The 26,555-nt window shown below is 43.5% G+C and overlaps 1 protein-coding gene across 4 annotated transcripts in view; it reads left to right on the top strand.

Annotated features, from left to right (window-relative positions):
- CWC27 (CWC27 spliceosome associated cyclophilin) overlaps window positions 1-26,555 on the top strand; it is a 236,417-nt gene that overhangs the window by 13,917 nt on the left and 195,945 nt on the right. For all 4 annotated transcript variants that reach the window (XM_077816922.1, XM_077816923.1, XM_077816924.1 and 1 more), the window contains 5 exons: window positions 1,260-1,372; window positions 5,152-5,295; window positions 6,029-6,127; window positions 6,365-6,468; window positions 22,245-22,314. In XM_077816922.1, the coding sequence (XP_077673048.1) occupies window positions 1,260-1,372; window positions 5,152-5,295; window positions 6,029-6,127; window positions 6,365-6,468; window positions 22,245-22,314 (530 nt within the window). The remainder of the gene's footprint in view (window positions 1-1,259; window positions 1,373-5,151; window positions 5,296-6,028; window positions 6,128-6,364; window positions 6,469-22,244; window positions 22,315-26,555) is intronic.

Consider the following 26,555-nt stretch of genomic DNA (forward strand, 5'->3'; position numbering starts at 1 on the left):
TTATGATGGTGTCCCCTGAATAGATATGTGGACACAGTTGGCAATGGGCTTTGTTGCAAGGATAGGTTCCTGGGTTAGTGGTTCTGTTGTGTGGTGTGTGGTTGCTGGTGAGTATTTGCTTCAGGTTGGGGGGCTGTCTGTAAGCAAGGACTGGCCTGTCTCTCAAGATCTGTGAGAGTGATGGGTTGTCCTTCCGGATAGGTTGCAGATCCTTGATGATGCGCTGGAGAGGTTTTAGTTGGAGGCTGAAGGTGATGGCTAGTGGCATTCTGTTATTTCCTTTGTTGGGCCTGTCCTGTAGTAGGTGACTTCTGGGTACTCTTCTGGCTCTCTCAATCTGTGTCTTCACTTCAGCAGGTGGGTATTGTAGTTTTAAGAACGCTAGATAGAGATCTTGCAGGTGTTTGTCTCTGTCTGAGGGGTTGGAGCAAATGCGGTTGTATCGTAGGGCTTGGCTGTAGACAATGGATCATGTGGTGTGGTCAGGATAAAAGCTGGAGGCATGTAGGTAAGTATAGCGGTCAGTAGGTTTCTGGTATAGGGTGGTGTTTATGTGTCCATCGCTTATTAGCACCGTAGTGTCCAGGAAGTGGATCTCTTGTGTGGACTGGACCAGGCTGAGGTTGATGGTGGGATGGAAGTTGTTGATATCATGGTGGAATTCCTCAAGTGCTTCTTTTCCATGGGTCCAGATGATGAAGATGTCATCAATATAGCGCAAGTAGAGTAGGGGCGTTAGGGGACGAGAGCTGAGGAAGCGTTGTTCTAAGTCCGCTATAAAAGTGTTGTCATACTGTGGGACCATGTGGGTACCCATAGCAGTGCCGTTGATTTGAAGGTATACATTGTCCCCAAATGTAAAATAGTTATGGGTGAGGACAAAGTCACAAAGTTCAGCCACCAGGTTTGCTGTGACATTATCGGAGATACTGTTCCTGACGGTTTGTAGTCCATCTTTGTGTGGAATGTTGGTGTAGAGGGCTTCTACATCCATAGTGGTCAGGAGGGTGTTTTCAGGAAGATCACCGATGGATTGTAGTTTCCTCAGGAAGTCAATGGTGTCTTGAAGATAGCTGGGAGTGCTGATAGCATAGGGCCTGAGGAGGGAGTCTACATAGCGAGACAATCCTGCTGTCAGAGTGCCAATGCCTGAGATGATGGGGCGTCCAGGATTTCCAGGTGGTCACATTGCTTACACTGTAGATATTTTTACATAATTCTAAAAGTACACTTATAGTAAATATTCTTTTTCTTTGCAGGTTATTATGACAACACAATATTTCACAGAGTTGTGCCGGATTTTATAGTGCAAGGGGGAGATCCCACTGGTACTGGGTCAGGTGGAGAGTCAATCTACGGGCTCCCCTTCAAGGTAGGTATCTGTATAGTTCGTTTTTAATTACTGTATATTCATTTGCAAGTGATTTTACGAATAGCAGAGATTGCTAAAACAAAGCTCACACAAGAAATTAATATTTTCTCATGTACAGTGATTGCTTGCACATCTTGTGTTTCCATTTTTGCATGTGCATTTTTTCATGCACAGTTCCAAAATCTGTTTGTATTGTACCCAGGGTATTAATATAATGTGTTAGCCTATTAGCAAAAATTGCATGAGGAAAAGTGAAAATAAGGTACAGTAAGAGAGCATGAAGAAAAGTGGAATCAAAAGGGTGAAATGAGTGTAAAAATTGTGTCAGTTATTTAAATGTAAAAACATCACTGAAGTGATTTCAGTGTTTTTCCTACTAGATATTCAATAGAGCAAAAGGAGATCAGAAAGCACCAGGTAAACTTGTGTGGAACATTACAATAAAAGGAGAGTAAATAGCTTTCAGATATCTTCATCTTCTCTTGCCCAGATTGCAATTACTGAATAATGCTTTCCAACACTCGTTGTGCTAGTATTCTGGCAGCAGCAAATATTCAAAAGTATGGACAAATATTTGCATGTGCCAAAGTTAGATACAGAAATACTCTTATACTTGTGCAAGTTTAGATCTGATGACCATCCATGCACAGCCCTGCCTTAAACATATGTTCACTGGGGTGTTTGCACACACAAGTTAGAAATCATAGGAATGTAGGCTTGGAAGGTCTTCTAGTCCATTGCCCCCACACTGAGGCTAGACCAAGTTGGGCATGTGTAACTCTCCAGTGTAGTTTAGAGTATTTCTAAAATTTTACACCCAGTCTCTTAATATTTATATTCTTCATATGTTAGAAGGTACCTTTAAAAACAGACTTCCCCTTTGTACGTGTTCTTCTGTTTGTCTCTCACTTAAGCATTGCATTGAAACAGAGGGTGAACTAGATATGAGAGAGAGGTTTTGTTCTATGATTTTGTGATCTGTTAGACAACACTGAAGTGGTTAATGCTATATGTTCAATTATTTTATCACAGGGAATGTTTATAGGCAAGGCTCTGTATACTATGTGTAAACCTGCATTGCTCTTATCAACCTAGGCTTCTGGTTCTTTTCTAACCTCAGGCTTCAAAGGAGACAGTTTCTCTTCTGGATTACATGAACAAATAGATTTATACTACTAAACAGGGAACACATATGATCGGTCGGCCAGACCATTTTTTTTTCAAGTTAACATTAGCATGCAACTTTTTTGTTAATTTTTTGCATGCTAACTCTGCATATAGTATTTTTTGGAAATGATTCAGTTGCATAAAGTGAGTTTCAAGCTTTGCATCCAGCAAGGGCTACCATATGGAATCAGGGCTGAGCAGGATATTGTTACTGAGATGCCTCTGTGGTAGTTCTGTCCAATAGTGTGGCTGCATTGTTGATCTCCAGGTAGTAGTGATTTCTTTCCATTCTGGTCTGTGATGGGGTTTACAGACCCCACACAAAGGCTAAGGAAGTGTGGGACCAGTCCTGGCCAAGAGGACTCTGCCCCTCTGCAGCTGCAGAGCATGCTCCAGATAGAGAACCTACTTAAAAGGGGACTCTGACAGTCAAGCAGCTGTGGAGGGAGATTGAAGGCAAGGCTGTCTGGAGGCAGGAAGCCAGTTTCCAGCCTCTGGGACAGAGTGGTCCAAAGGAGAAATGTCTGGACTGCAGGTAAGACCCAAATGGGAAGCCAGGGGCTTGACCCTTTTCCCTCCCCTGCTCCCTGAGAAGGGAGAATAACTGGACATTGAGAAGTGAGCTGGGAAGTACCCATTTGACGATTTAGGTTATTGAGGCTGATTGGAAACACTTTGCTAGGGAGGGGCAGAGTGCTGTTACCATGTCCCAAACTGAAGAGTGGGAAGGTAGGAAGTAGCCCAGGGGAAGCTGGTCTGGTGTATCAGCAAGAGGGGTCTTAGACATCCTTGCACCTTCCCCTTTGGGCCCAGGACTAGACCTGGTTGAGAGGGAGAGCCCGGATCCCCTACCTTCCCCTCCTCCTATATGGCTGAGAAAACCCAGGGAGAACTGGGCAACGCTGGATTGTAACTCAGATGCCAGGCCCGCGGGCTGCCCAGCAAGGCCATCCCAGGACTTTGGGGACTTTTGAGCCACGGCTTCCCAGTCCACAAGTGAAGCCCTCTACATGATCATGCAAACAGAAGAAAAATAGCCCCTTTCCAGGGTTCCTATGCTTCTGCCACCCTCCGTAGTTGGACGTAGATCCATTCCTGTCACCCAGTTCAGCCTTATAAGACTTGGTCACAAAAAACAGCAGCTTCATACCCCTGCCCTAACCTTGGTCTTAGGGTGCATCTGTAAAGTTAACAGGAGCCCACTTAAATCATGATCATGCACTGAGTCGTGTGTGGGTGGGCCCCTAGCTTGTGCAGAGCCCGTGTTGAAATGTGAGAGGGGGAGGAGTGGTCTCATTTTCCTTCTACCAGGATTGTTTATTTGAGTCTAATATTTCATTCTCTCTATAATTTTGAGGACCCAAGATGATTTCTCTCACAAGAAATGACCTGAGAAGGAGTTGTCACGGAAGGCTTTAAATATAGGGTTTTCTTCCTTCAGACTATTCTTAATATTGGGGAAGTTTGCCTGCTTGTGCGTGCTTAGTTTTTCTTTTTGTCCTGATAGTTCTGTGTGCACTTACGTAAATCCCAAGCACCTATTTTTGCACCATCTTTACATTTTCTGTGCTCTTTGTGTATAGTCGGAGCCTCCCTGGTTCTGTAAAGTTAGTACTTCCCATAATGGAATATCGATTGGCTGTGTACTGTGCTATTGCTAACCTGTTGGGCTGGCTAAAAGAACAAGGAGACACAGCTGGGAGAAGTGGGGGCATGGGGAGGAAATTGTATATGATCTCGTATTTGAAGATTATCATCATGTGTATGCATTGGAGGGAGGATTAATTTTGCATGGGCAACTTTTAATTTCCGCAAAAAGAAAAGGAGTACTTGTGGCACCTTAGAGACTAACAAATTTATTTGAGCATAAGCTTTTGTGAGCTACAGCTCATTTCATCAGATGCTGAGCTGTAGCTCACGAAAGCTTATGCTCAAATAAATTTGTTAGTCTCTAAGGTGCCACAAGTACTCCTTTTCTTTTTGCGGATACAGACTACAACGGTTGCTACTTTGAAACCTTTTAATTTCCTGTCTTTACATAAATGCTGATTCTGCCTCCTTTACTCATTCAGAGTAGTACCTTGCCTTGGAAGTATCATGTCTTGCCCAGCAAATAAGAAGTGGGCCCATAATAAGGATGAAATACTGGTGCTATTAAAATCTGTTGCAGAGCTCCCATTGATTTGAATGGAAACTGGATTTGTTCTGAAATACAACATTTTGTTAGGTTAAATATATGATAGTTTTGATGTCACAAGAAAAATGCAGGTTTTAGGTTTTTTTTTTTTTTTCTTAATAGAGATTATGTTTAAATACTAGGTTTCTTTTTTTTTTTCAAATCACATCTATATTATTGCTTTGAAGTTGACAAATATTTTTCCATTTCTTAGCCTGATTAACAAGAAGCTCTTAAGCTTGCACCTTTTTTAAAAAAAATCATGTATTTGTTTGCATTGTTAATCTGGGAGTAGTTTTTGATGTTTTGGTAGAACATTGTAAAATTTTTCAAACACAAGAAATTCTGCCTTATGTATGTTAGGGTGGTTGTTTACTGGTTAAACAAGTGCAAAATTAAAATTGCATACTAAACAATCTTCCTTTTTATTTTGAAGGATGAATTCCACTCACGATTGCGTTTTAATCGAAGAGGACTGGTTGCTATGGCAAATGCTGGAGCTCATGATAATGGCAGTCAGTTTTTCTTTACACTGGGCCGTGCAGATGAACTTAACAACAAGCACACCATTTTTGGAAAGGTTCGCTATAGAGTTATGAATTGAATCATGGTTTTGACAGATGCAATTAAATGTACTTCTAATTCAGAGAATGTTTTCTTATTATCTTCACACAGCTCAAATGCATTTTGCTACTTTCAAAGTTATTTTAGTATTTAAAAACATCTTAGTTTTTGTCTGTCTTCCATGCCTGACCTTGATCTCAATTGGTAGTTTTCCTTAGTAGTTAATTTTCCGTGGTTTTCTACTAAATTGAACCTTTACAATCCATTTTTTCAGAGTAATCTAATAAAATTAAAAGTACCCTGATTGTTGCATATAGACTGTTTTTTCTACTGTTTATAAAATGTTAATTTAGAAATGCAATTCTAATATCATTATTCAAGAACAACCCAAGCAAACGAAAGCAATAAAATGATGATGGTTTCAAGGAAATGTGGAAATTGTCAAGTAGGTTAGCTCTGTATTCTACAGAATTTTTTGTTAGTTTTATTTTCAATTCAGAGCTCCCTTCACTAACTTTTATGGCACCTTAATAGTTCTTTAACGCAGAATCGGGTTGCTAAAGAGCAGAGTCTTGTTGCATTTAAAATATTTGTAGCCATAGGTAATGTAATGTAAATATTCCTCTTTCATATATTCAAAATTATTTACATAACAATTCCCTTAAATTTTGCAGAATAATTAACAAGCAGTCTGAAAATTGATAGGCTTTGAAATAACTAACTTTAAAAAACTTTTGTGAATTTCTTAGATCACTGGGGATACCATATACAATATGTTACGACTGACTGAAGTAGAAATTGACAAAGAAGAAAGACCACTCAATCCACACAAAATAAAAAGTAGTGAGGTATGTATGCGGTTAATTCAAATATTCTACTTTTTCTTTGTCTTCAAACAATTCTATTCTAGTAGGATGTACTGGCATTAATTTATCTGAGTGGGTTATGTATTATTGTTGAAAAAGTAATTTTCAAAATAGTGAATTTTTAAAAAAAAAGTCTTTTTTTTTTAAAGATGTAAGTATTCTAAATTACAGCAAAATGCTTATTAAATATTTGTATAAAATATTTAACTTTTTCCTTAGGTTTTGTTTAATCCTTTTGATGACATCATTCCAAGAACAAATAAAAAGCTGAAAAAGGACAAACCAGGGGAAGAAGTAAAAAAGTCAAAATCCAAAGGCACAAAGTAATTATACCTCATAAGTGGGCCTTTCTTTAATTTTTTACAGCTCTAATTGTAAAATTATTTCAGTCTTGTTCTATGATATGCTAATGCCCTTGTATAGTACCTTGTAAAATAAATGTGGTACCTGATTTTTTTTCCAAGATGGGAGGGCATAAAAACTGTTTTCATAGTTTAAGCAATTTGTCCCTTTTCCTTTATTTCTTAATGCTGAATATTATAGTTGGTAAAAAGATTGTTTACATACAGTTGCAGGTATAAGATTTCAGCATTATATGTGCCAAATTACAATTTAAAAAAACTGTTTAAAGAACAGTAAGGTTGCAAAGTGAAGCAGTCATAAATTAAGAAATGCCAGAATAAAGGGTGCATGTGCAACCTTAATATGTGCCCTTTGTATGTGTGGATTGTTATACAGTCTCTGATTTCATGATTATATACTACTTTGTCCAAGGCACCGTCACCTCATTCTGTGCATCGGACTGATGGTGTTCTCAGAATGAATCAATACTCTTGTGATTGACAAAGTTTTCTGTAGGACTCTGTCATAAATATAAAGGGAAGGGTAAACCCCTTTGAAATCCCTCCTGGCCAGGGGAAAGCTCCTCTCACCTGTAAAGGGTTAAGAAGCTAAAGGTAACCTCGCTGGCACCTGACCAAAATGACCAATGAGGAGACAAGATACTTTCAAAAGCTGGGAGGAGGGAGAGAAACAAAGGGTCTGTGTCAGTCTGTATGCTGGGTCTTTGCCAGGGATAGACCAGGAATGGAGTCTTAGAACTTTTAGTAAGTAATCTAGCTAGGTATGTGTTAGATTATGATTTCTTTAAATGGCTGAGAAAAGAATTGTGCTGAATAGAATAACTATTTCTGTCTGTGTATCTTTTTTGTAACTTAAGGTTTTGCCTAGAGGGGTTCTCTATGTTTTTTTAATCTATTTACCCTGTAAGATATCTACCATCCTGATTTTACAGGGGGGATTTCTTTATTTCTATTTACTTCTATTTTCTATTAAAAGTCTTCTTGTAAAAAACTGAATGCTTTTTCATTGTTCTCAGATCCAAGGGTTTGGGTCTGTGGTCACCTATGCAAATTGGTGAGGCTTTTTATCCAACATTTCCCAGGAAAGGGGGGGTGCAAGTGTTGGGAGGATTGTTCATTGTCTTAAGATCCAAGGGTCTGGGTCTGTAGTCACCTAGGCAAATTGGTGAGGCTTTTTACCAAACCTTGTCCAGGAAGTGGGGTGCAGGGTTTTGGGAAGTATTTTGGGGGGAAAGACGCGTCCAAACAGCTCTTCCCCAGTAACCAGTATTAGTTTGGTGGTGGTAGCGGCCAGTCCAAGGACGACGGGGGGGAATATTTTGTACCTTGGGGAAGTTTTTGACCTAAGCTGGTAAAGATAAGCTTAGGAGGTTTTTCATGCAGGTCCCCACATCTGTACCCTAGAGTTCAGAGTGGGGGAGGAACCTTGACATGGTGGCATAGTGGTGGGATTAACCTGAAATCATTTTGAGATCCAGTTGAGATTTTTTGAACTAGAAATACAGATTTTAAAAAGAAATTATTTTTTCCTTTGGAAAGGAAGTCCAGAAAGCAGTTGAAACTGAAAGCAGATTGTTTTTCTCTGCTTTGTGGCCAAGCAGAGACAAAAGGGGATTATCTTGTGAATTGCAGGTTTTCTTTGCCTGGAGGCAGGGTACTTAACTCCTGCAGGGAAATTCACAGTCTTCCAACCCAGAGTTTTTTTTTTCTTTTCTTCCTAAAAGTAAATAGGGGGTGTGTGTTCCATTTGCTTTTTCTTTGGGCTGGATAAGCAGGTTTCCAAGTAGTTGGAAGTTTTTTGCTTTAATTTGGGCCCAGAGCAGAGACAAGGGAATTGTCTTTTTCTGTAGGCTGACAATCACTATCAGAGAATAGGTATTCTATTCCAGCACAGCAAAATTTTACAGCCAAGTTTTGATTGTTTATTTCTAAACCTCGGGTGTAAAGTTAGTTAAAAACAGAGAGGTTAGAATGACCAAATCCTCAGCTTGACTACAGCTGGAATTAGCCAAATTTCAGGCTGAGGAAAGACAAAGGCAACATGAAAGACAGATAGAACTCATGCGGCTGGAGAAGGAGGCACAGGAGGCTGCCCACAAGAGGGAAATGGAGGCAAGGAAGCATTTGGAGGAGGAGAAGGAAAAAGAGAGGAAGCATGTGGAGGAGGAGAAGGAAAAAGAGAGGAAGCATGTGGAGGAGGAGAAGGAAAAAGAGAGGAAGCATGTGGAGGAGGAGAAGGAAAAAGAGAGGAAGCATATGGAGGAGGAGAAGGAAAAAGAGAGGAAGCATGTGGAGGAGGTGGAGAGGATAAAGGCTCAGCAGAATATACCAACAAACCCTAGCAATCCTTCTCCAGGTACCACTTCCAATCCCAGAAAGTTCCCCACCTACAAGGCAGGTGATGATACTGAGGCCTTCTTAGAAAACTTCGAAAGGGCCTGCCTTGGGTACAACATCTCTACTGACCAATACATGGTAGAGCTGAGGCCGCAGCTCAGTGGACCCTTAGCTGAGGTGGCAGCTGAAATGCCTAAAGAACACATGAACAAGTATGAACTGTTTAAATCCAAGGCGAGAGTCAGAATGGGGATAACACCCGAGCAGTCTCGTCAGAGGTTCAGAGCCCTAAGGTGGAAACCAGACATGTCATTTAACCGACATGCCTACCACATTGTGAAACATTGGGATGCCTGGATATCAGGAGCAAGTGTTGAATCTCCAGTAAATTTGCCCTTCCTAATGCAAATGGAACAATTCTTAGAGGGTGTTCCTGAGGAAATAGAAAGATACATCCTAGATGGGAAACCCAAAACTGTAATCGAGGCAGGAGAGATTGGAGCCAGATGGGTGGAGGTGGCAGAGAAGAAGAAAACTGGTCGCAGTTGGAGCGGAGACCAGAAGGGACCACCCCAGACCACACCCTATTACCGGGGGCCGCCCAAGGCCCCACCTACCTCCCAAAGAACCCTCCAGACCCCTTATCGTCCTGCCACCCCGTTCTCCAGCAACCCTCCTCGCCCCAGTGACCCGTCAGCTGGACGATGTTTTAAATGTAATGAGCTGGGGCATGTAAAGGCCAACTGCCCCAAGAACCCCAACAGATTACAGTTCATTGCACCGGAATCACACCAGAGGTCCACAGGCCCAGATACCTCCCAGATACCCTTGGAGCGGAGGGAAACTGTGAGTGTGGGCGGGAAGAAGGTCACCGCGTGGAGGGACACCGGAGCACAAGTGTCAGCTATCCATGCTTCCTTAGTGGACCCCAATTTAATCAACCCAGAGATCCAAGTGACGATTCAACCCTTCAAGTCCAACTCTTTCAATTTGCCTACAGCCAAGTTGCCTGTCCAGTACAAGGGCTGGTCAGGAATGTGGACTTTTGCAGTCTATGATGATTATCCCATCCCCATGCTGTTGGGGGAAGACTTGGCCAATCATGTGAAGCAGGCCAAGAGGGTGGGAACGGTCACCCGCAGCCAGGCTAAACAAGCCGTGAGGCCTAGCTCTGTTCCGGAAACTTCTATCAGGACCCGGTCAGAGGTGATGGACCCGGACCCCAGGCCAATGTCTGCAACAGCAGTAGTGGATCCAGTCCCAGAGACCCAGACGGAACCAGTCCCAGAACCGGAACCCGCCGAACAACCAACACCAGACCCAGTGTCAGCACTGAATCCAGTACTTGCAACCTCAACACCAGAGGGCCCCACCGACCCTGAACTGGCAGCAGCCGATAACCCAACACAAGAGGCTCAGCCGGATCCTGAATCCCAACATAGTGCACCAGCGGAGAGCGGTTCACAGTCAACAGAAACAGCTCCATTCCCTATATCGCTTCCAGAGGGACCAAGCCTAGGTCCACAATCCCATGAGGAACTGATGTCTCCAGCATCAAGGGAACAGTTCCAGACCGAACAGGAAGCAGATGAAAGCCTCCAGAGAGCTTGGACGGCGGCACGGAGCAACCCACCGCCTCTCAGCTCTTCTAATCGATCCAGGTTTGTTGTAGAAAGAGGACTTTTATACAAGGAAACTCTTTCTGGTGGACACCAGGAAGACTGGCATCCTCAGAGACAGTTGGTAGTTCCAACTAAATACCGGGCCAAGCTCTTGAGCTTAACCCACGATCACCCTAGTGGCCATGCTGGGGTGAACAGGACCAAAGACCGTTTGGGGGGGTCATTCCACTGGGAGGGAATGGGCAAGGATGTTTCTACCTATGTCCAGTCTTGTGAGGTGTGCCAAAGAGTGGGAAAACCCCAAGACCAGGTCAAAGCCCCTCTACAACCACTCCCCATCATTGAAGTTCCATTTCAGCGAGTAGCTGTGGATATTCTGGGTCCTTTTCCGAAAAAGACACCCAGAGGAAAGCAGTACATACTGACTTTCATGGATTTTGCCACCCGATGGCCGGAAGCAGTAGCTCTAAGCAACACCAGGGCTAAAAGTGTGTGCCAGGCACTAGCAGACATTTTTGCCAGGGTAGGTTGGCCCTCCGACATCCTCACAGATGCAGGGACTAATTTCCTGGCAGGAACTATGAAAAACCTTTGGGAAGCTCATGGGGTAAATCACTCGGTTGCCACTCCTTACCACCATCAAACAAATGGCATGGTGGAGAAGTTTAATGGAACTTTGGGGGCCATGATACGTAAATTCGTAAATGAGCACTCCAATGATTGGGACCTAGTGTTGCAGCAGTTGCTCTTTTCCTACAGAGCTGTACCACATCCCAGTTTAGGGTTTTCCCCATTTGAACTTGTATATGGCCGTGAGGTTAAGGGGCCATTGCAGTTGGTGAAGCAGCAATGGGAGGGATTTACACCTTCTCCAGGAACTAACATTCTGGACTTTGTAACCAACCTACAAAACACCCTCCGAACCTCTTTAGCCCTTGCTAGAGAAAACTTACAGGATGCTCAAAAAGAGCAAAAAGCCTGGTATGATAAACATGCCAGAGAGCGTTCCTTCAAAGTAGGAGACCAGGTCATGGTCTTAAAGGCGCTCCAGGCCCATAAAATGGAAGCATCGTGGGAAGGGCCATTCACGGTCCAGGAGCGCCTGGGAGCTGTTAATTATCTCATAGCATTCCCCACCTCCAACCGAAAGCCTAAGGTGTACCATATTAATTCTCTAAAGCCCTTTTATTCCAGAGAATTAAAGGTTTGTCAGTTTACAGCCCAGGGAGGAGACGACGCTGAGTGGCCTGAAGGTGTCTACTACGAAGGGAAATGTGCTGGTGGTGTGGAAGAGGTGAACCTCTCCATGACCCTTGGGCGTATGCAGCGACAGCAGATCCAGGAGCTGTGCACTAGCTACGCGCCAACGTTCTCAGCCACCCCAGGACTGACTGAACGGGCATACCACTCCATTGACACAGGTAATGCTCACCCAATTAGGGTCCAACCTTACCGGGTGTCTCCTCAAGCTAAAACTGCTATAGAACGGGAGATCCAGGATATGTTACAGATGGGTGTAATCCGCCCCTCTGAAAGTGCATGGGCATCTCCAGTGGTTCTAGTTCCCAAACCAGATGGGGAAATACGTTTTTGCGTGGACTACCGTAAGCTAAATGCTGTAACTCGCCCAGACAACTATCCAATGCCCCGCACAGATGAACTATTAGAGAAACTGGGACGGGCCCAGTTCATCTCTACCTTGGACTTAACCAAGGGGTACTGGCAGGTACCGCTAGATGAATCTGCCAAGGAAAGGTCAGCCTTCACCACACATCTCGGGCTGTATGAATTTAATGTACTCCCTTTCGGGCTGCGAAATGCACCCGCCACTTTCCAAAGACTTGTAGATGGTCTCCTAGCGGGATTAGGAGAATATGCAGTCACCTACCTTGACGACGTGGCCATATTTTCGGATTCCTGGGCAGACCACCTGGAACATCTACAAAAAGTCCTTGAGCGCATAAGGGATGCAGGACTAACTGTTAAGGCTAAGAAGTGTCAAATAGGCCTAAACAGAGTGACTTACCTTGGACACCAGGTGGGTCAAGGAACTATCAGCCCCCTACAGGCCAAAGTGGATGCTATCCAAAAGTGGCCTGTCCCAAAGTCAAAGAAACAGGTTCAATCCTTCTTAGACTTGGCTGGTTATTACAGACGATTTGTACCACACTACAGCCAAATCGCTGCCCCACTGACAGACCTAACCAAAAAGAAACAGCCAAATGCTGTTCAGTGGACCGGAAAGTGTCAGAAGGCCTTTAACAAGCTTAAAGCGACACTCATGTCTGACCCTGTACTTAGGGCCCCAGACTTTGACAAACCGTTCCTAGTAACCACAGATGCATCCGAGCGTGGTGTGGGAGCAGTTTTAATGCAAAAAGGACCTGATCAAGAATTCCACCCTGTAGTGTTTCTCAGCAAAAAACTGTCTGAGAGGGAAAGCAACTGGTCAGTCACTGAAAAAGAATGTTATGCCATTGTCTACGCTCTGGAAAAGCTACGCCCATATGTTTGGGGACGGCGTTTCCACCTGCAAACCGACCATGCTGCACTAAAGTGGCTTCACACCGTCAAAGAAACTAACAAAAAACTTCTTCGGTGGAGTTTAGCTCTCCAAGATTTTGATTTCGACATCCAACACATCTCAGGAGCTTCTAACAAAGTGGCTGATGCACTCTCCCGTGAAAGTTTCCCAGAATCAACTGGTTAAAATCGTCCTTAAGATGTGGAAAATATTGTTAGTCTTTATGTACTTGGTAGTATATTTAGAGATGCATGTGTCTTATTAACTCTGTTTTTCCTAGAGCTCCAGGAAGAAATCCCAGCCAGTGTTTCACCCTAGCTGAGATTTGGGGGGCGTGTCATAAATATCAAGGGAAGGGTAAACCCCTTTGAAATCCCTCCTGGCCAGGGGAAAGCTCCTCTCACCTGTAAAGGGTTAAGAAGCTAAAGGTAACCTCGCTGGCACCTGACCAAAATGACCAATGAGGAGACAAGATACTTTCAAAAGCTGGGAGGAGGGAGAGAAACAAAGGGTCTGTGTCAGTCTGTATGCTGGGTCTTTGCCAGGGATAGACCAGGAATGGAGTCTTAGAACTTTTAGTAAGTAATCTAGCTAGGTATGTGTTAGATTATGATTTCTTTAAATGGCTGAGAAAAGAATTGTGCTGAATAGAATAACTATTTCTGTCTGTGTATCTTTTTTGTAACTTAAGGTTTTGCCTAGAGGGGTTCTCTATGTTTTTTTTAATCTATTTACCCTGTAAGATATCTACCATCCTGATTTTACAGGGGGGATTTCTTTATTTCTATTTACTTCTATTTTCTATTAAAAGTCTTCTTGTAAAAAACTGAATGCTTTTTCATTGTTCTCAGATCCAAGGGTTTGGGTCTGTGGTCACCTATGCAAATTGGTGAGGCTTTTTATCCAACATTTCCCAGGAAAGGGGGGGTGCAAGTGTTGGGAGGATTGTTCATTGTCTTAAGATCCAAGGGTCTGGGTCTGTAGTCACCTAGGCAAATTGGTGAGGCTTTTTACCAAACCTTGTCCAGGAAGTGGGGTGCAGGGTTTTGGGAAGTATTTTGGGGGGAAAGACGCGTCCAAACAGCTCTTCCCCAGTAACCAGTATTAGTTTGGTGGTGGTAGCGGCCAGTCCAAGGACGACGGGGGGGAATATTTTGTACCTTGGGGAAGTTTTTGACCTAAGCTGGTAAAGATAAGCTTAGGAGGTTTTTCATGCAGGTCCCCACATCTGTACCCTAGAGTTCAGAGTGGGGGAGGAACCTTGACAGACTCCTTATTTGGTGCAGGAATTGGAAAGTATATAGTTAATAAGGCAAGGGATTGCAAGAAAAATGGTCTTACGGTCAAGGAAATAGAATTCCATTCTGGAGAATTGGATTTTATCCCTGCCTCTGCCACAGAGTTCCTTTGTGATGTTGGGAAAGTCATTTAAACTAAAATATTCACAATTGGCCACTAATTATGTGTTTCTTCTTTTCTGGATGTCAAGTGGGAGACATTTGGTGTCAAATTTACAGAAGTGTAGAGTGCTTACAACTTCAACTGAAGTCTGGGAGATGTGTTTTGAATGTATAAAGTGCTATAAAAATGCTAGGTACTCTGGAAAGATCAGTCCTTCAGTGTCTCAAGTTTAGCACCCAAAATTAGTGGACATTTTTTGACAGTTTTAGCCTTAATATCTTTGTGCCTTGGTTCCTCAACTGTAAAATGGGCTAATACTATCACCTAATCTCACAGAGTTGTTGTATTGATAAATTCATTAATATTGTGAAGCACTAAGATACTACAGTGAGAGTCCCATAGCAACATCGAAGAGAAAATTAATAGTTTTGTATTCAGTGCGGGGTTTGGATGGTGGGTATTAAAAAGGTTTGTGGCCATGTATTTTGAATGAGGAGCATAAAAAGAAATATTGAATAACTAGCTAGCCCTTCAATAAATGAGGTAGGGGTCTTAGGGAAAAAAAGCATGTGATTATGTAATTAAAAATTGTATGATTATACATACATAAGGGGGCAAATTAAGTTTGCATGGGCAACTTTAATTGTGGTATTTTCTAACTTACGAGTGCTTTGCAACCTTAACAATGTTGTAACAAGTGTTTTTTTAATAAATTCCTCATTTGTTTGTTTTTTAAAAAAGACACCAACATGAAAAACCAAATTCTGTCATGTGGAACTATTATGTGTATTGGGTCATCAGCAAGATTCAGTTGGATCCCAGCACAAATCCCTACCACCTGAGTAACTGGTAGTAGTAGATGCCTGTTATCCTCTGTGTGGATCATGTGCGCACACACAATTTGACATTGAGTTTCACATCTATTTGCAGACAGAGAAATGTAGAAGTTCAGGACTCCTGGTTTGGATTCAGTTCTAGGTTCTGGAGGGGAGTGTGGTGTAGTGGTATTAGATTCCTTTTGCTGTTGTCAGTGGCCTGTCTCTGTCCTCCTATCCAGTGTTCTGATCCCAGCACCTGCTTGCCTCTCCCTCAGATCCAAACCATTTCCCTGACTAGTTCCCCTCATCCCCCCAACCTGCTTGCTCCTGTCACCCGTCTTCCCTTCTGACTCCTGTAATCCCTTTGTTCTTCTTCGAGTAGCATCCTGATGGGTGCTCCACTTCAGGTGCTCATGCTCCCCCTACCCTGTGATCAGAGATTTGTGGTAGAAGACCCCTTTTGGCCTGCTCATGCACCTTGCATGTCGCTGTGCCTTGTAGTGAGGTTATATTGGGCTGCAGGGAAAAATCGCCTTCAATTCATTCTCAACTGTCTTCATCCTGAGATGAAGCGTTTAGCATGCCGTCTTAGTTCTCTTTGTATACTGAGCTAACCGAGTATGCTTAGTTTAGTTTAGACATGTTGTTGTTGTTCCCCATTTGAGGGATTATTTTGGATTTGGTTTTTGTTTCTGGGATATGGTGGGGTCCCCACACTTTAAGTGTTGTCTTTCATGCTGGGATGCTACGTCAGTTAGTATGGACAATCTCAGTGTCTTCGGTGCGTGGGAGACGCCCATATACCATCAAAGTGTAAGATCTGCTCTTCATTCAAGAACAGATCTAGAAAAAACAGGGAGATAAAGTACAAGCTCCTCATGATGGAATTAATCCTGAGACCACCTTCTGACCTGGATTTCAGGAACCCTTGTACATAATGCCCTGTCTACCTCTGGATTCTGGTCACTGTGAGCCTCAGCATTGTCACTTGTCACAGCAGTGGGAGATCCAGCATTGTCACTTGTCACAGCAGTACCAAAAGTCCCACACTCTTAAGTCCACACATATTGGCAGGAGCGCTAGATCTCCTTCCAGGAAGTCTTGGTCACTGGGGACCTCAGGCCGCAAAGGGAGCGCTACTGAGGTGCCAAGTACTTCTGGAACCGCAAAGAAGGAACCTGCTTCCAAGAGCCATGATATTGCTAAGAAAGGCACAATAGTGAATACCTCTTCTACTTCCAGTGACTATGCTCATTTTAGTGGACATTCCACTTTAAAGAGGTTGATGTCATCAGATCCTTCTGTACCTATCCCAGTGCCTCAGACCTTTTGCCTCTGAGTCAGGACATTCTTGTTCTGTGCACACAAGACTGGCTGCACCAACTCATATTACCAATGTACCTACCTCAGTTGGCTGCACCAACTCATATTACCAATGTACCTACCAAGGCTGACTTCCACAGGACTCTGCATGGCTCCTGCTTATTTTCCCCTGCTATAGCAGGAATTTCAATACTCAGGAGTCCTCCTGGTATTGAATGAGCCAGCACCTCTATTACTTACCAGGACCGCACATCTCTTGGTACCAAAGTCTACTGGGTTACAGTCTCAACACTTCTTCTCTTGTTTCTCCAACTTTGACCACCCAGATTGAACAATTATCACTTCCCCTGGACTATGTTCAGGATTACTATGTTGAGGATGACTCCTCCGACTCACAGATCTCTCTTTACAGATCTCCTGTCTCCTCTGAGTCATTATTCTCGTTCACATACAGAAAAAGGGGAGGATAGGCAACACTGACCTTTGACAACCTGGGGTGATAAACCATGGATGCCTCCTCTCATGCCCTGTGCTCCCGTTCAGTGATCTCACTAGGATCCCTGGGCCCTGTATTGACAACAGTTTTTAAGGGCACTGAGTCCTCCCAGGAAACATAGACATACACTGTCTTGTGCCTTCACTTCCTCCTCTCCAGCCAGAACCCGGAGAGGAGACGTTTGAGGAAAAAGAAGCAAGAGCTCACAAAGGTATTACACCTCATATGTGTATCTCTTCATTATTGCCAGATGAGGTAGTAATGTGTCTACCACAGTCCTTGGCAGATGAGTTTAGAGATTCCCAGAAGCTGATGAAGTATATCGCAGATACTTTTCAAATCCTGCTTGAGGAAGCCCAGGACTCCCATCATAAACTGGACATTTTACACACACCAGCTTCTCATGTGGCACTCCCTATTAATGAAGCTTTACTAGAGCTTGCCAAGACAATCTGGCAGACTCCAGCTATGCCGCCCCCCCTCACACACACACACTTGTAAAAGTGCCAACAAGAAATACGGTGTGCCAACCAAGGATTCAGAGTTCTTATTCTCACATCCAACACCAAATTCACTGGTCATGGATGCAATGAATGTATGTGGTGGACAACACAATACAAAATATACTCCCTATAACAAGGACCAGAAGTGACTAGATCTGTTCGGTTGCAGGAGTTATTCCTCCACAGTGCTACAGTCCAGAATAGCAAACCATCAAGCGCTCATGTCAGAATATGACTATTTGAATTCTAACAAGTTTAACACTTTTATTGACTATTTGCAAGAAGAGCACCACAAGCAATTTTAAGGCTATCATACATGATACATACAGCTTCTGCCAAAGACGTTGCTGCAGGCCTTCATAGGTGCAGTTGATACAACAGCCTGGTCCATTTCTGTTGTGATTGTTATGGGCTGAGCTTCTTGGCTGCAGTTGTCAGGCTTTCCTAGGGAGTTACAGAGCACTGTAGAGGACTTCCCTTTTGATGGTCACACATTGTTTTTTGGAGTCACTGATGATTGCCTTCACACTTTGAAGGACTCAGTGGCCACACTTAGATCCCTTGGAATATACCTTGCAAATAAAAAAAAATTTAGCAGGTTCCAGACATCACAAAGATCTCGCTCAATTCACTTCTCTGCTTTCTGTAGATCAATTGATGCTCTGACCAAGATGCTGAGATATTCCAAGAAAAAGCCTGCTACTACCTCCTCTTCATTTTAGCCATCTGCGACATCCAAACATTAGCTTTGATGGCCTCGTCAAGAGTCTGAACCACCTGCTCCAAATAAATCTATCTCCGCAATGTCCCATCTTCCTTCCCCACTTTGGATACCCCCCTTTTCGTAGTTTGGATCTGCATAGGAGACAACAACATCCAACACAGGGGGGTTGGGGATTGTACCATCTTGGTTATTCCAATCCATTTCACCTCCCATCCCCTTTTCCTGTCTCTTTTCAGAGACCCATCTCACAATTAGTTGCTGAGTCAGGAGGTTGTCTCTGTCCTATGCTTAGGGGTTATAGAACCACTTCCAGTTCAGCACGGGGAGGAAAGGTTCTGTTCCAAGTATTTTCTGGTCCCCAAAAAGAATGGAGGATGGAGACCAATATTAGATGTCAGATGTCTCAACAACTGCATGAAATAACGTAAATTCAGGATGGTGATCCTGACAGCTGTTATTCCCCCTCTAGATTTCAGGGATTGGTTTGTGACTCTTTACCTTCAAGACACTTATTTCCACATTGAAATTCACCCCTCTCACAAGAAGTTTCTTTGGTTTATAGTCAACCTCAACTACAAGTACTTTCAATACCAACTGCTCCCTTTTGGCCTCTCGTCTGTCACAAGCATATTCTCAAAGGTCATGGCAGTCCAAGCCGCCCATCTACATTGTGTAGGCATAACTGTCTTCCTTTGTTCTCAATGATTAGCTACTCAGGGGCTGATCCTATTGTGTAGTCCATTGGCACTACAAATGATGAGGTCTTTGTTTCATACCTGAGACCTCCAGATTAACCATGAAAAGTCTGTTTTGATCTTGGTTCAATGGATAGATTTTATAGGAGCCTCGACAGGTTTGCGAATCTACACAATCTTAGTACAAAGATTCAAGTAAGCCCTCAGACTTCAGCAGCGAATTGTCTTCAGCAGCTGGGCCATTTGGGGGTGTGTGTCTGCATGACCCAACATGTCAGATTGCATCTTCAGTATTTCAGGGGTGGCTCAAGACAGTCTACATACCAAACAAGCACAGACTTCACAAATAGGTCTCTCTTCCCCTTTGGATTCTGGACTTGCTCAATTGGTGGAAGAACTCCTCCAAAGTCTGTGTGGGGAGTTCTCTTCTTTCAACCTCCTCTGACCACCATTATCACTTCAGACAGATCCCTGTTGGGATGGGGAGTGGATCTTGGTCCACACGTCATCCAGGGCAAATGGTCTTCCTATGAGAGTCTCCTGCATATCAACATTCAGGAGTTGAGGGCAGTCAGGAATGCTTGCTCCCATTTTCTTTCACTGAACAAAGCCAGATTAGTCAAGATCATGACAGACATTGTGTCCTGCATGTTTTACATCAATCGACATAAGGGACCATGCTCCCCCCAACTCTGTGCCGAGGAGACAAAGTTCTGAAATTAGCATGTAATGAACCTGATAGCTTCTCAGCCTCTTACCTCTCGGGTATACAGAACATCACAGCTGATCACCTTCACAGAAACTTCTCTCAGAGTTATGACTGGAAGATGGATTCACAAATGCTCCACAGCATATTTCTAACCTAGGGGTTTCCAGAAGTGGATCTTTTTGCCACTGCTGCCAATGCAAAGTGCAGGAAGTTTTGCTCTGTGGGGGAAGGGGGGAGAGAGTCGTGTCTCAGTCACTGGGAAATGACTTTCTTATTCCATGGACCAGGAGTCTTTTTTATGCTTGCCAACTAATGCCATTGATCTCGAAAGTTCTCAAAAAGGTCAAGCAGGACAAGGACTAGGTCATTTTGATTGCACTGACTTGGCCAAGGCAGGTTGGTACTCTTACCTGATTCAGTTCACTTCACTTCTCATCCACTGCTGAGATTTCCAGTTGCTTGCCACTGTTGTCTCAGGGTGCCCCTCGACAGCCACTTCACACCAATTTGGAAGTTTTCTGACCTCAAGCAAGGCTCCTAGATGGTTCTCGGGATAGAGACTTCCCACTTAAGAGGTACAACAGGTTTTTAAATAGCAGAAAAACATCTATGAGAAGTACTTACCTTCAGAAATGGAAGAAATTTAACCTATGGTGTATCTGTTGGCAAGTGTCCATTGACCATGCTTCTCTTTCCACCACCCTGGATTATCTGTTAGAATTAAAAAGATCAGGTATTGTTATGAGTTCTGTCAAGGTTCACTTGGCAGCAGTAACAGCCTTTCACTAGTCTGTGGACGATTTTTCACCACAACTTCAAGATTTCTGAAAGATTTGAATAGTTATCTATGGGTTAAGGAACCTACCCCGGTATGGGACTTGAATGTGTCCTTAATTGCCTTATGACAGACCCCTTTGAGCTACATATTCGCTATTCCACTTGCCCATGAAAACAGCTTTCTTGGTTACCATCACTTCTGCCCAGAAAGTGGGAGAATTGAGGGTTTCAATGGCAGATCTCCCTTGCCCTGCCCCGCAGTGTTCTTCAAGAAACAGGTTTTGTTACGGTCACATCTCAAGTTTCTACTCTAAATGTCCTCTGAATTTCATCTTAATCAGACCATTCATTTACCATTGCCCCCAAAATCACATCACTCCAGACAGAAAGCTGCTTTCCATACCTTGGATGCCAGAAGGGCATTAGCCTTCTATCTAGACAGGACCAACCATTTTGAAAGTCTCCAAGACTGTTTTGATTGTGGACAGATCTAAAGGATCCACAGGCTCCACCCAAAGTCTCTCGTGATGGATCTCTGGGTGTATTATTTCATGTTATGACTCTGCCAACATTCTAAGTTGCCAGCCCATTCTACAATGTTGCAATCTATGTCTATGGCATTACTAAAGGATGTTCCAGTTGCTGACATTTGCAGAGCTGAAACCTGGATTTCAGTACATACTTTGGTTCATGCCTCTAGATCAGATGTGGCAGTTGGCAGTCCAGTTTTGTCTTCAGTATTGGATTCTGCTCTGAAGATCCTTCCTTCCTCTGGCGATACTGCTCAGGAGTCACCTGAAGTGAAGAACACATAGGGACGTTACTTGAAGAAGAAAGAGGGGTTTCTCATCTTGTGCAGTAACTGGGGTTCTTCAAGATGTGTGTCCCTATGGGTGCTCCACTACCTGCCTGCCTTCTCCCTGGTAGGACTTTGTGGTAAAGAAGGAACTTGAGGGGGAAGTTCACCCACATAGTAGGGCGCATATGCGGGCCAAACAGGCACTGCTATCGAGGAAATCTGATGAAAGGCCCAGAGAGTGCATGCGCATCTGAAGCAGAGCACCCATAGGGGGACACATCTTGAAGAACTCCAATTACTGCTCAGGGTGAGTAACTGTCTCTTTCCTTCCCCCCCCTCTTTTCCTTATCCCATTTTTATCAGTTGGCTTCTCCTCCTAGATGCCTAGGTATAAGCAGTCTCCCTGCTCTCCGTTCCTGTGCCTTGCACCACATTGGCCTCTTGGAGCCAGGAGGAGCAATTGTGCAAACTACAATCTTTTCAGAAGCATGTAACTTGGCCAAATTTGGGTGAATTTCGCTCTTGACACTAGGACAACCAACCCCCTGTTAGATATTTAGCTCCTTCTTTAAAGCAAGAAGTGCTAGAGCCTCTCAATAAAATAGTTGTAAGAATTTTTGTAACATGAGCAAAACAATGCTTATTTCCCTATTCTCTTTCTCTGAAATGTCTGGATGATTTTAGCTGAAATTGACACCCAACTACTCCTCGCCTTCTTCCCCCCCCCCCCAAAAAAAAAAAAAAAAAAGAAAGAAAGAAATCAGCTTGAGGCAGAATGGAATGCAAAATTTTGGCCCAAAAAGTTGAAGTCTGGCAAAGTTATAAGCAACTAAAAATACCTTTGTTTAATGGAGGTGAAGTAGCAAACACTTAGCTAATGGTTTAAATGAGATAACATCCAGTAAATAACTGGCATTTTATTTATTGGAATTTTGAAATTTCATATTTATTGTTTGCATATTCAAAATGTCACTGGATCAAAATGTATTTTTTGTTTTGTTTTTTAAAGAAATTTTAATTTGCTTTCATTTGGAGAGGAAGCTGAAGAGGAGGAAGTGGAAGTCAACAGAGTTAGTCAGGTACAGTTCCCAATTACTTGTATCTCTCCATCTCCTATTCTTACTGTTTTTCTTTTGGCATCATTGTTTTATAGTATATCAGTTTGAAACCTTGAAAGTTGTTCATTTTATAGTTTTTCTAGATTTGATCAATAACAATTTAGGGGTAGGGAGGAGCTGCATACTTAGTTTGTAGCATTCTATTCTCCGATGTTGCAGTCTTTTAAATCTTTTATATAAATTATTTTTTTGTCTTGTGTAATTTTGAATATGATTTTAGTTTTCTCACTTTTACAATTGTTTTGTTGTTTCTTTCTTTAAACACAGTATTGTTATACTTCATAGCATATTAGTGGTTCTGCCATTCAAAGCCCATATATACGGTGTGGGTATGGGTGTAAACTGTGTTAAAAGAAAGTTGTTTAGCTTTCAAAAAGTTGTTTAGCATGCAAAATGAAAAATTCAAAAGTTAGGAAATGCCACTTTTGTGGATGTCTATTTAACTGCAATTCTGTCCCTTTGTGCATCTATCCTGTGCACTGAATGAGGCATGGAGCCTATGGAAAAAACAGTATGTGATCATGTAATTAAAGGCTATATCATGATGAATATGCAGAAGTAGGCAGAATTAAGGTTACACTGGTACCATAATTCAGGTTTCTCCTGACTTTCAAGTGCTTGACTTTGCCACCTAAATAAGATTTAAAAAAAAAAGTTTTGTGTCACTGTAACTGTCCGTTATGATGTACGCTGCTTGGATACACTGATCTGTTGGCTTTGTGCCAGGGAGGTCAAAGAGTCAAAAGGGACATTATCCAAAAAGAGCAGTGTATTTCTGAAAACCTCGGGTAATATTTTCAAATGTGGATAGCTAAATTAACCATTGCCTCAAGTTCCTCTCCTACATCATCCTCCTCCTCCTCTCCCACCAATCTAGCTTCCACCCTTTCCACTCATCTAAAACTGCTCTCCTCAGGATCACTAATGATCTCTTCTTCGCCAAATCTCAGGGCCTCTACTACATCTTCATCCTTTGACTTCTCTGTGTTTTCATCTTGCTGATCATAGCTTTATTCACAAAGGCCTACCCTCCCTTGGGTTTTACAATACTGTCTTCACTGGTTTTCCTCTTACCTCTCTGGTTCGTCCTTTTGCACATTTGGCGAGTCCCCATCCTTCTTTCTGCCATTCTGAGGATCGTGTTCCTTAGGGTTATGTTCTAAGTCCTATCCTCGTCTCTCTTTTTGGTGGGTCTTACCACTTATACAAACTCAGCTATCATCACTATATTGACAACTCACATATCAACTTTTACATTCCTGATCTATATTTTTCCATTTCATCTTTCATCTCAGACTGTCTCTTTGACACCTCCAACTGGATGACTTGCCATCAGTTTAAGCTTAAAATGCTCCAAACTGATCTCCTCATTCTTCCGAAATTCTCCCTCCTTTTCCCCTCATTGTCACTGTTTTCAACATCATCATCCTTTCCTTCACTCAGGGCTGATGCCTGTCTTTAGTGACTACTGCTCCTTCATCGTATGTATTCAGACTGGCTGAGCTGGACTACATCTAGTGAGAAGGAATGAGAGTTGCACTAGTTAGCATTCTTCTTTATTTGTAAATGAGGGAAAACGCCACATATAGACCTGGTTGCCTACCTATTAAATAGGTGATTTTCTCTAGCTCTGCATCACCATAGCAGAGAAATGGGCATTCTTTCACTTTTGATAGTTAGGTCTAGCCACATAACTTTCTTTCTATGCCCCTTTGTCTTGGCTGAATCATGGGCAACCAGACCTAGTATTCAGAGCCACAGAGTCTGCAGTCATGAGATGGGAGTCAAGTATCGGGCTGGCTCAGAACAGGGGGAAAGGGAGCAGGAAACAAACTGGAGATCTGAACCACGAGTCAGGAACCAGAGTCAGGCTGGGTTGAGGTACCAGGGGGTAAGAGACAGGAGACAAAATGAAGATCAGAACCATAAGTCAGATGGAAGGAGTCATGCTAGGTCAGGATGCCAGGAAATCAAGCTGGGGGAGCAGGAAGCACAAAGAGCACAGTCTAGAACATGGTGGAACCCTGTTGTTCGGACAGTTTTCTGTTCCTGCTGCTGGCTTAAGTAGGTCAGCCAGCACTCACCAATAGGACCTCATGGGTGGAGCGTCAAATTGGGGCTGAGCATCATGGGTCCCAGGTAAGCAATTGTCAGCCGTCTGCCAGGTGGCGAGTTGGAGCGTGGCCACTCCCATGAACCCAGCAGACCCAGGTTCCGAGACCTGTGGTTCATGACATCCTGCTAGCTGGAGTCCTTAAGAAAATTGAGATCCGAGCTGAGCGTGGCAGGATGTCAGGTTCTAAGATACTGCATGCAGATGTAGGGCTATTCTGCTAACTGATTTGGTAGCCAGATAGTGTGGGTCCTGTTGGCTTCAACTCAAGAGAATAAAAAGGTAGACTGTTGAAGAGACTGTTTTGTATTAATTTTGATGGAATATATGTGCCCAGAGAGTCAAGATGTTAACATGTTAACATGACCCTGTCACCGTGTATAATACCAAACAGTTAAATGTGGTTCGGGGTTTTCAGTACTGAGGGCTCAGTCTGCTTAGTACCATGGCAAGCACACTAGAAAATTCATGCCAAAGTTCGGAAGTTTATTGATCAGGATATGTAAGAGAAGAAGAATCAGAAAAAGTCATAGATATTTTGGAATTGAAATTGAATGCTTATGCAGAACAAACTAAATCAAAACCTGTTTAAGTCCGCATCTCTCTCTGAAAAAGTATCAATTTGGATCTCATTTTGTCAGGCAGTCCTTCTTGGTGGGGAAGAAAGGATTAGTTTGTTGTTCACTTCTGAGGTGTGAATGTCAGTCATCTTCTCTGCCTTTGACAAAACAGATACAAGGAGGAAAAAGAGAGAGGATAATAAAGATGAGGGAAATATGGGTTTTATTGATTATGTCAGGATACCAACCACCTGGTCAGGCATGGATGGGCACTCTGACCCGGCACTAGAACAGTTGTTCCTGTGGACTCAGGCTCACTTTCCTGGTCTGGGATGTCATCTGTTTTGTCTGGTCAGATCAATCTCCTTACAGGTTTTTCTCAGGCTTGTCAGTGCTGGATGAGCAGTCTCATCTCATTGTGCTGGTACTGTGTGGTACGGTAGGTTTAATGATTGTGTGAAAAGCTGAGAGAGATAAGATAGGAGGAAAATAGTGGGGGATGAACATAGGAAGGGAGGACAGAGCAGGGTCTCACGCTGGAGTTTTTACTAGTCTACTCATGATGGCCAGGTGTCCCGACTAGCACCCTGAGGTCTGGGTACCGCATTGATGTGATGATGCATGAATAAAAGAGTACCACCATGGACATTTCAGAGCCCAGTTCAACAAGGCAGGAGGAGGAAAGTGGGAGCGAGGGTGCTGAGGAGGAGGAAGACACCCCGGCATCCCTAGATGCATGCAGCCAGAAGCTGTTCTCAAGCCAGGAGGAAGGTAGCCAGTCGCAGCGGCTGGTGCTTGGGGAAGGACAAACACCAGAGGAGGTGCGCGGTAAATGGCTTTTATTTTGGGAAGGAAGCTATTCAGTGCGGGCTTTTGGGGCGAGGAGGGTTAGGGCTGCATGCATGCCGAGATGCAGAACAGGGCGTTGATGTGCTCTCTCACATCGCAGTAATCGACTTCAGTGATCTCTACAGAGGTCTCATCCAGAACCTGTGCAATGCACTTGCGCAGGTTCCTTGGAAGCGCTACTGTGCTCTTCGTCCCAGTCAGGCTAAAAAGTCCATGCCACTGTGCCGTGAGAGGTGGGGGGACCATTGCTGCACACAGGCAAGCTGCAGATTGGCCAGGGCAGAAGCCGCATTGTAGTAGAAGACCCTCCCTTGCTTCCGAGGTAACTCTCAGCAGCGAGATATCTTCCAGGATGAACTCCTGTGGAAAATGTGGGGACAGTGTTCAGTATGGGGCCCCCTGCAGATGTTGGCTGTCCCCAGGCACAGAACCGCAGAGGACAGTACGGCTGTGAAAGAATCAGTTCCCCTCGACCCTGTGCTTACTCACCATTTTGGGGCTCCTGTGGGTTATGTGAGCTTGCTTTGGGAAGGGCAAATTATGCTATTGTTAGACTGTGTTCGTCTTTAAGTACGGGTGAATCATTGCTCTGTCTGGTGTGAACAATGCTACCTCTGTTAGGTGTTGCATTTTGCCTTTACAGATGCAACCTTGAGATCTCAGCCATCTGTGTTATCACC

The sequence above is a fragment of the Eretmochelys imbricata genome, chromosome 5 (genome assembly GCF_965152235.1).
Source record: "Eretmochelys imbricata isolate rEreImb1 chromosome 5, rEreImb1.hap1, whole genome shotgun sequence".
In the NCBI taxonomy this organism is placed as follows: Eukaryota; Metazoa; Chordata; order Testudines; family Cheloniidae; genus Eretmochelys; species Eretmochelys imbricata.